Genomic DNA, 10,706 nt, shown 5'->3' on the forward strand with positions numbered 1-10,706 from the left:
GGTGTTGGCATTGCAAGCGGTGCCAGCTAAGCCACAAGGCTGACCCTGAATAAGAATTTTAAATAAAAAATGACTATTTGGACTTTCCTGAGAGAAAAGAGAGTTTCATAAATATTTAAGTTTCATTTGAAAAGTAGAGTAATAAAAATAGAGGCAAAAAAATGAGGCTTAATATTTAGCCCTTGTAAATGAATGGAGAGAAATTAATGAGATAATTGCATATAATTAAGGATTGGGATATGTGGACATATTAATGAGTTTGCATGCCAGATTAGTGAACAAAATGTATTTGAAAAATAATCAATCCTTTAACATACAACATCTAGTTGTTTTGTATCTGAGATGGTAAATTAATATTTTTCTTAAATTCACTTCATGTTTGCCCTTTTGTATTGGTACTTACCTGAGCACCACTGATAAGAAGATATGTTTACACCTATCATTCACATCAAGATTTCCCACTAAAGCTCAATTTATTTCAGATATTTTCTACTTCAGTAATTCTGCCCACAGCCCTAGTCACTGGAGCAGAGACAGGTACATAAATTAAAACAATATCCGGTTAAAAACAGAGCCTCATTTATTAGAAAAACTATAAATAGTTAAAGTCCCTTGGCTTTTTTAAAAGTTCTAGATTCCATTATAAACCTTTCAACTGATCTTTCCACAGAATGAAGATACTATACTATCTCTTCCATTTTCTGTGTTACATGACCTTCATTCTACCAGGTAAAAGAGATATTCTTAGTATTTTTACATATACCTTATAGCTAGAAATAGAAATATTGGATTCTTTGGAAAATGAATGTGCTTAACACAATCATGTCAATTAAAGTGTTGTCACTGTTGAATTTTGGTATCCTCATTTAGAATACCACCATGTTAATTCACCTACTTAACTTTCAAATTCAGTATGCAGATAAAACATGAAAAAGATGAGATCCTTCATCTTATTTGTATCTTGATTTTAATGTTTAGATATTGAAATGATTAGGAAAGCAATAATTTATTAAATTCATTTTTTTAACTTTTATTTAATGAATATAAATTTCCAAAGTACGGCTTATGGATTACAATGGCTTCCCCCCCATATCATCTCTCCCACCTGCATCCCTCCCCTTTCCCACTCCCTCTCCCCTTCCATTCACATGAGGATTCATTTTCGATTCTCTTTATATGCAGAAGATCAGTTTAGCATACATTAAGTAAAGATTTCAACAGTTGCTCCCACACAAACATAAAGTGAAAGATAATAGATGATTTTTTAAATGATGATGAAATCAGGTCAGACCTATTGTCATGTTTAATCCCAGTGAGAGTCAAGTTGGGAATTGATAATTTCTTCTTTTTTTTTTTTTTTTACAGAAGATCAGTTTAGTATACATTAAGTAAAGATTTCAACAGTTTGCACCCCCATAGAAACACAAAGCGAAATATACTGTTTGAGTACTAGTTATAGCATTAAGTCTCAATGTACAGCACATTAAGGACAGAGATCCTACATGAGGAGTAAGTGCACAGTGACTCCTGTTGTTCACTTTACCAATTGACACTCCTGTTTATGGCATCAGTAATCTCCCTATGCTCCAGTCATGAGTTTCCAAGGCTATGGAAGCCTTTTGAGTTCACCGACTCTTATCTTTAGACAAGGTCATAGTCAAAGTGGAGGTTCTCTCCTCCCTTCAGAGAAAGGTACCTCTTTCTTTGAAGACCTGTTCTTTCCACTGGGATCTCACTCACAGAGATATTTCATTTAGGGTTTTTTTTTTGGTTTTTTGTTTTTGTTTTTTTTTTTTTTTTTTTGCCAGAGTGTCTTGGCTTTCCATGCCTGAAATACTCTCATGGGCTTTTCAGCCAGATCAGAATGTCTTTAGGGCTGATTCTGAGGCCAGAGTGCTGTTTAGGACATCCACCACTCTATGAGTCTGCTGAGTATCTCGCTTCCCATGTTGGATCACTCTCCCCTTTATTTATTCTATTAAATTCATTTTTAAGACTCAGAAGTGTAGGCTTGATAGTAAATAGGACCCACAGAAAATAAATGGACTGAGAACAACAGTATATATCTCATGGGATATCAATAGCATAATCTATAATGTGATCCAGGATATAGCTAGAATATGCTGGGCAATGAGGAACAGTAGGAATAAAAGGACAAATAAAAGATGTAGGACCTCAAACATCCTTGTTAAATTAATCAATGTATTAATAAAAGATTTAGTAATGTCCTATGAACCAATTTAAAAGAAGTAATAAAACATGTATTGCTGTGAATACCTGGATGGTCAATCTTAAGAGGTTTAGCCACTTAACCAATGAACTATTTATAACAATGGAGATATAGGTTCATATTCCTATATGTTCCATTTAGCCCTAGAAAAAATGGGATCCTAAAATGTACATAATATAGCAGATACAAAATTGGGATCAATTCAGAAGACCTAGATTTTTTGACTAGCTCATTACCTAATAATAGCTTTGTGTACCTTGCCACTCAGATTTTACAGAATTGTCAACATCTGTAAAATAATACAAAGAAAATACAAGTATAACTAGTAATAAACTTAAAAAATTAAAACCTGACATATTGTTTTATGCCTATTGATTATATTTACCTCAAAAGAATGCAGTATTAATTCAGTGAATAAAGTATTAGAATATAATCCTATAAACTAAAATTTGTCAATTTAGATGTTTTTATTTTGATAGAGTTGTTGGTGTTGATACAGTCATTATTAGTAATGAACAGAACATGAGGAAATGAGGGTCTGAAATATGATTAGGAAAGGCAATCAGGCATATAAGCTGGCATGTCAATCAATTACCACATAATAGTGTTATTTACTAAGCACAATTCTAGACTCTGAGATAGCATAAATAAATTCACCCTCCAGTGGAATAAAGAAAATTGATCTGAGTTAGGTTTGTATAAGTATTATTTAAACAGCAAGAATAGTGAAATTATAGGAATGGTGCAAATTTGAGGAAATGTACTGAATTCCCTAATAAAGTGCTTTGAAATTTAGAGTAACACAGAGAGGCAATAGTAAAAGCAAATAGATGTGTGTTTACTGTATGCAAACAGCTTTCCATATTTTTTCACATAGACATATGATCTGATCTTCCAGATAACATTGTGAGATGACTATTATAGACTGTTTATAGAAGAGGAACATAACATAAAAGAAAATTTTTCAAGGTGACACTACAATGTGTCACAAGTGGAACACAAATGTAGATTTTTCAGATCCTAGCGTATTTTTTTTCTTTTTCATCATAATGCTTCTGATAGTAAACACTGAGGTTAAATAAAAGGCTGAGGGTTTGGCATTGTAGTGTAGTAATAGTAGGTAAATCCACTGCCTGTGACATTTGCATCTCATGTGGACGTAGGTTCCAATCCCAACTGCTCCACTTCTGATACATCTCCCTGCTAAAGCACCTGGGAAAGCAGCAGGAGACAGAATATGGCCCAAGTGCTTGGGTCCCTGCACCCAGGTGAGAGACCTGGAAGAAGCTCCTGTCTCCTGGCTTCCATCTGGTCCAACCCTGATTGTTGCAGCCATTTGGGGAGTGAACCAGCAGACAAAACACTTCTTTCTCTGTCTCTCTTCCCTCTCTCTTTGAAACTCTGCCCTTCGAATAAATAAAATAAATCTTAAAAAAAAAAGAAAAGGCTGAATAAAAAAGCACAAGGTCAAATGGAAGAAAGCTGCACTTCAGATGTATAGGGTCTGTATATCATCAAATTCAGCATTGACTGAGAACTATAGAAATCTTTAAACAAGGTTTTGAGGACATTTGATTTGAGAATAGTGACCACAAGCTTACTTTACCCTTTGACTCTGTAATAAATACTAAGTTATGAAATATACAGGAATGCACAAAAAGCCATCTTTTTTTCTTTACCATTAGCAGACCAATGAAACAGGAAGGGTAATACAAAATATCAGAGCAGATTGCTTGGAAGCAGTTCACAGAATAATACATATGCGTTTTACAATAGTGTCTTTGGCTACCGATAAAAAGCTAAAATAAAGGAATGAAAAGAGTTCAGTCTAAGTGATTATTCTGACGGAAAAACAGTGTTTTGTCCAAACAGGGTGACATTATGCTGGAGAGGTCAGTCACAGAAAATCGATAGATTAGTACTGACAGTGGTTGAAACATGAAGGAATTGAGTACAACATAATCAATTCATAAAGACAGTCAAGTCAGCATACTATCATGGATTACAGAGTGTGATTGCCATTAAGTAACCCTACAAGAGCTATACTGGCCGGCGCCAGTGCTCAATAGGCTAATCCTCTACCTAGCGGCGCCGGCACACCAAGTTCTAATCCCGGTCGGGGCACTGGATTCTGTCCCGATTGCTCCTCTTCCAGTCCAGCTCTCTTCTGTGGCCCGGGAAGGCAGTGAAGGATGGCCCAAGTGCTTGGGCGCCTGCACCCGCATGGGAGACCAGGAGAAATCACCTGGCTCCTGGCTTCGGATCTGCGCAGCGCACCGGCTGTGGCAGCCATTTAGGGGGTGAACCAACGGAAGGGAAGACCTTTCTCTCTGTGTCTCTCACTAATTCTGCCTGTCAAAAAAAAATAAAATAAATAAAAAAAGAAGAGTGAAGAGATGTTCATTTGTGGTGAATTGTTAGCTAGAAAACAGTGTCAGTTCTGGTGCTAGACTAGGTTTTACTAAATTTAAGATCAAGGCAACTAAATTTCTTAGATAATTTGTTTACTCGGGAAATTTAAAGAAAGGAAAATATCCCCAAATCCCAAAAGTGTGAGGAACTTCATGATAACAGTGGACAATGGGACTATACCTTACTCAATTAGAGTGGATACAAAGCAAAACATATAACAAAACACATGTTAAAATATGGAAGATTAAAATATGAAAGTTAACAAATATTGATTTCAAACAAGAAATTTCAATGAACATCAGAAAATATTATGGTGACCAGCGTTGTGGTGCAGCTGGTTAAAATTTCTGTGCTGACAGCACTTCACATCAGAGCATCAGTTGAATTCTGGCTGTTCTGCTTCTGATCCAGTTCCCTGCTAATGTGCATGGGAAAACAGTGGGAGATGTCCCAAGTACTTTGGTCCCTGCTATCCATATGAGAGACCTAGACGGGGTTCCAGGCTCCCACTTTCAGCCTGACCCAACCCTAGTTATTGCAACCATTTGGGGGAATGAACCAGAAGATGGAAGAACTCTTTCTCTCTGTCTCTCTGCCTTTCAAATAAATAAGATAAATCTTTTAAAGATAAATAATATTATTAATTGAATGTAATAAAAAGATACAGAGACAGGCATTGTGGTATATGCATGTTAAGTATCCGCTTGGCTGCCTGCATTTCATGTTCAAATCCCAGCTACCCTCCTTGCAATCCAGGTTGCAGTTCCTGCCTATGGGAGGTAGAAGATGATGGCCCAAGTATTGAGCCTCTGCCACAATTACAGGAGATCAGGATGTGAGTTCCAAGTTCTTGCTACAGCCTGGCCCAGATCTGGCTGTTGAGACCATTTGGGGGAAGAACTAGTGGATGGAATCTCTCCTTCTCTACCTCCTCCTTCATCTCTGTGTCTCTGTCTTTCAAATAAATAAATATATATTTTTAAATATTCTTTTGAAAGAAACCCAAAACCTAGAATCCAAGTCTAACAGCATCAGAAGTTTGCCTGAATTTCAGGATTTCAAGGTTAATATAATAGTCTAAAATCAATGTCACTACATGAGATTAGAGAAAGCTAATTTTAATAAGTCAATAAGAAAAGATGATTTGTGTAAAAGCAATTACTTTTAAGTGACTCTTTTTAAAAGTTTTTTTTTTAAAGATTTATTTGTTAATTTGAAAGTCAGAGTTACACAGAGATAGTGGTCTTCCATCTGCTGGTTCACTCCCCAGTTGGCTGCAATGTCCGGAGCTGTGCTGATCCAAAGCCAGGAGCCAGGAGCTTCTTCCGGGTCTCTCACCTGGGTGCAGGGGCTCAAGCATTGGGCCATCTTCTACTGCTTTCCCAGGCCATAGCATAGAGCTGGATTGGAAGTGGAGCAACCAGGACTTGAACTGGCACCCATATGGGATGCTGGCACTGCAGGCAGCGGCTTTACCCTCTACACCACAGCACTGGCCCTTTAAATGATTATAAGTGTTTGAAAGACTGCAATAGAAGAAAAACAGTATCATTATTCACAATATATGATGTTTTTTGTAGAAAATCAAAGGGATCCATAGTAAAATAAAAATAATGCATAGGTGAATTTAGCAAAACTGTTAGATACAGATCAATGTAAATATATATATACCTGTATATTAATGCCTAAATATTATATAATTTCAGTATCATTTAGAATAGCATTGAAATATCAACTACAAAAGGAATAACTCTACAGAAAGATAATGAGATCTCTACACAAAAAAACTAAAACATATCAACTGATTAAATAAAATCTAAATTCATGAAGGGATATGCTGCATTAACAGATTGGAGTACTCATTGTTGTAAAGCTTGGATATTTCCAATCTGATTGACAGAGTTGATGTAATCTTCAAAACAACTTAAAAATTGCTTGATTTTCTGTTTTATTTTGTTTTGCTATACTTGATGTAGTAATTCTGAAATTTATATGGAAATGAAAAACACCAAATAATAACAAACATAGTATTGTGGAAAGAAGACTGAGATGGGAGAACTTGATCAACAAAACAGTGTTATATTGAAAGGAAAAATGTATCAATGGAGTAGAACAGAGAGTCCAGAAAAATCCACACACTACAGACCTTTGATTATTATTATTTTTTTATTTGACAGGTAGAGTTTACAGACAGTGAGAGAGAGAGAGACAGAGAGAAAGGTCTTCCTTCCATTGGTTCACCACCCAAATGGCCGCAACAGCTGGAGCTACACCGATCTGAAGCCAGGAGCCAGGTGCTTCTTCGTGGTCTCCCACGTGGGTACAGGGGCCCAAAGAGTTAGGCCATCCTCTGCTGCTATCCCAGGCTGCAGCAGAGAGCTGGACTGGAAGAGGAGCAACCAGGACTAGAACCGGTGCCCATATGGGATGCCAGCCGTAGGTGGAGGATTAACCTAGTGAGCCACGGAGCCGGCCCCAGACCTTTAATTATTGATAAAGATGGTACCACAGGACAACATAGCAAATAAACTTTTCAATAAATGGGGCGATTTCCTTACACAACCTGAAAAGTAAAAATGAAACTCGACCTCTACCTCTTACCATAGCTAAATGTAAGAAAAAAATGCATCACACAAGTAAAAACAGGACAATTCACTAATGATCTTATCACAGAAGGGTGATATTTATTCATCAGTAATTTTTTGCAAATTAAAAACATCATTGAGTAAAAAGACAAGTTTTATATTGAAAATCATATCTGTAGTATGTTTATAATGCAAAGGATACATAAACAGAAAATATGAAAAGTGAGTACAAAACTATTTAAAAAGACAAATAACTCTGTAGCAAAATGGTCAGGGATTGATCATTTTCTAAAAATAGATATCTATTAACTCAGTAAATATAAGAAAAGATGTCAAACTTCCTCAATAGTTAGAAAAATGAATTTTATGGTGAAATATGACATGGAGTGTATGAGCTTTCATTACATTCATTTCAGATAGAATTACAACTTTTAAGCAGTGATTGGTTTTGAATGTCTGTTGCAATTATTATACAATGGTACAAGAAGTTTAAGTTATCATAACTGATTTGGAAACATGTTTGGTATTATTTATTAATGTTGAAGCCATGTACACACATTACCTTTACATTCTACCCTTGGGAATATTTCTAATGGAAACACATGAAAATGAGCCCCAAAAGTTAAGTTCTAGAGTATCCCAAAACTGTAAGCAATTTATTTGTCAGGAAATAAGTTTTAAATTAAATACATTGACATAACAGTGTGTATTCTGATAATTAAAATGTAAGAATTACAATATGCAATTTGTGAATGACTTTCAATAAAAATTTGAGTGAATGAAATGTTAAAAAAGTATTTGTACTGTATAGTTGCATTCACACAAAATTTTAAGTGTGCAAAAAATTACAAATCAAGAAATTGATGTCTTAATAAATGAGAAATTGGGATTTGATTATGCTTGTGAAGAAGCACAAGTGGCATGTTGATCATGTTCTATTTCTTAATCTGGGTAGTGCTTATGTGAGTACTTAACTTTTGAATTATACTCTTATTTCAACATTTATGTTTAGACACTTCTACAAGTTTGCTTTTCCTTTACAGAGTATAGAAATAAAAGAAATAGAAGAAATAAACCATATGATTTTTATTATACATTTCTATAACTAAAACTTATTGTTTTGTTTCAAAAACAGAATGTATCTATATAATATAATATACAGACCTCAAGAAGATCTAGAATTTGTACAAATTTAGGATATAGCAGCATTGATACTAAACTGAAATCATTTCAAAGGCAGAGAGGGGTTTTCAATAGTGTGAAACAATAATTCATTAAAATTGAAAACTTTTGCTTTGCATTTCTGTATGTCAACATTATAAGAATTTTTACATTTTGGAAAGTAAATATGCATTTGTCTTATAATAAAATTGCTGTTGCCTACAACTATAACTAACAAAAACATTAAGTAAGGAAAAATGATTTGGAACAAATACGGCAGATAAAATCATTATTTTTTTTTTTTTTGACAGGCAGAGTGGACAGTGAGAGAGAGACAGAGAGAAAGGTCTTCCTTTGGCTGTTGGTTCACCCTCCAATGGCCGCCGCGGCCAGCGCGCTGCGGCCGGCGCACCGCGCTGATCCAATGGCAGGAGCCAGGAGCCAGGTGCTTTTCCTGGTCTCCCATGGGGTGCAGGGCCCAAGCACCTGGGCCATCCTCCACTGCACTCCCTGGCCACAGCAGAGAGCTGGCCTGGAAGAGGGGCAACCGGGACAGAATCCGGCGCCCCAACCGGGACTAGAACCCGGTGTGCCAGCGCCGCTTAGGCAGAGGATTAGCCTAGTGAGCCACGGCGCCGGCGATAAAATCATTATTAATATATTAAAATCTTTTATCCATTGAACACTTGAAAAGTCACCCCAGGACCAATGTTTTGGCCTAGCAGGTTAAACCATTGCCTGTGACACCAGCATACTTCACTTTCAATCCAGCTCCCTGCTAATGGCCTGGGAAAAACAGCAGAACATGGCCAAGTACATGGGTCCCTGTACCCACATGGGAGACCCAGAGGAAGCTCCTAGCTCCTGGCTTCAGCCTGGCACAGCCCTAAGCAATACAGCCATTTTGTGAAAGAATCAGCAGATGGAAGATCTTCCTCTCTGTCTTTCCTGGTCTCCTCTGTAACACTACCTTTCAAATAAATAAAAATTTTAAAAATCTTTTAAAAAATCATCCTAAAAATAATCAGCAAAGTGTATGAACAATTAAGAAAGACAGAAAAATATTCAAGATAAATTATCTAAGACATGAAAATTAAAATTACAATGAGAATTCTTTATTTGGGGTAAAATTTATGGCCTTGTCAGCAGCAGCATAAGTTAAAACCTTAGAATCTTACTCTTTTAAACCATCTTAAGGATACATCAAATAAGCCCTAAATGTTGTAAAACACATTTGTCATAATCTGAAGTATCAAAACCTTGGATAGGAACTGATTTATCCAGAAGTATCTGAAAGATTAAATAAATTATAATATGTAATCCCAAGGAGATATCATGTAGCTCAAAATTAATCTTGAATCTTGTTAAGAAGAAAAATATGCAGCACAACATTTTAAATCATATATTAATTTAAAATATTTCAATTTTATACATACCTAGGATTCCAAAATAATAGTGTATTCATATCTTTTGGAATTTTCTAAATTTGGTACAATACACATACAATATTTTTATCAAAAAGTAATGTATACTTAAATAAAAGATCAATAATTTCAGATACTCTCTTGTCATTGTAGCCACATGCTCTTTGGTGGAGGCTGATCGCTGCTCAAGATATAAAGGTTTGTGTAGAAGAAAGTGTCACATGGATGAAAAGCAGGTTGATGTATGTTTCGCACCATTTAAGATTTGCTGTGTCGACAGGCCATCTATTGATGATTAATTCTGAGATGGAAAACATCCGTCTCAACAAAGAAGCTGAATGTGCACCAGTGCAGAGAGTTTTAAGATTACTTTTAAAGTCTCTGAAATAAATGATTAAACACATAAACCAATATTGTTACAGTTCTTTATAAGGTGTTAATATATTCACTTAAACAAAGAAATGAGGTAGGGACTCTAATTTTCTCTAAGATGGAGGTTTTATTAGATACATCTGGAGCTAATTTCTTACCACATGACTATCATTCAATTTAAGTTGCGTTGGTCACTTAAACTTCCAAAATTGCATGTTTCTCAACTTACTCATGATTTCATTAGAAATTTGACTCATGAAAATAAATATTCATGAATTCATCAATTTTCTAAAGATTACCATCAGGTCATTAGAGTCAAGATACACAAACACAAAACCAAAGCAAGAGATGACTATATGCTATAGAAGAGCCTGGATACACTCTTTCTCTGTCATCCCTCAGGATTTTGCTTATTCAGAAAAGAATACTAACTAAATACTATTTTACCATTAAGAATGAGTTATATACAATCTGATTTTGGGCTAAAAAATCAAAACTCAAGTATTAGCTAAGATTTTTGTT

At 35.5% G+C, this 10,706-nt stretch overlaps 1 protein-coding gene across 1 annotated transcript; it reads left to right on the forward strand.

Annotated features, from left to right (window-relative positions):
• Positions 1-639: 639 nt before the first annotated feature.
• Positions 640-10,205, forward strand: DEFB114 (defensin beta 114). Its single transcript, XM_017344866.3, has 2 exons — positions 640-729; positions 9,966-10,205. The coding sequence occupies exons 1-2, from the start codon at positions 672-674 to the stop codon at positions 10,109-10,111; spliced, it is 204 nt and encodes a 67-aa protein (XP_017200355.1). The 5' UTR covers positions 640-671; the 3' UTR covers positions 10,112-10,205.
• Positions 10,206-10,706: the final 501 nt, after the last annotated feature.

This window comes from Oryctolagus cuniculus, chromosome 5 (assembly GCF_051225735.1).
Source record: "Oryctolagus cuniculus isolate XC-2025 breed Fujian yellow rabbit chromosome 5, ASM5122573v1, whole genome shotgun sequence".
In the NCBI taxonomy this organism is placed as follows: Eukaryota; Metazoa; Chordata; class Mammalia; order Lagomorpha; family Leporidae; genus Oryctolagus; species Oryctolagus cuniculus.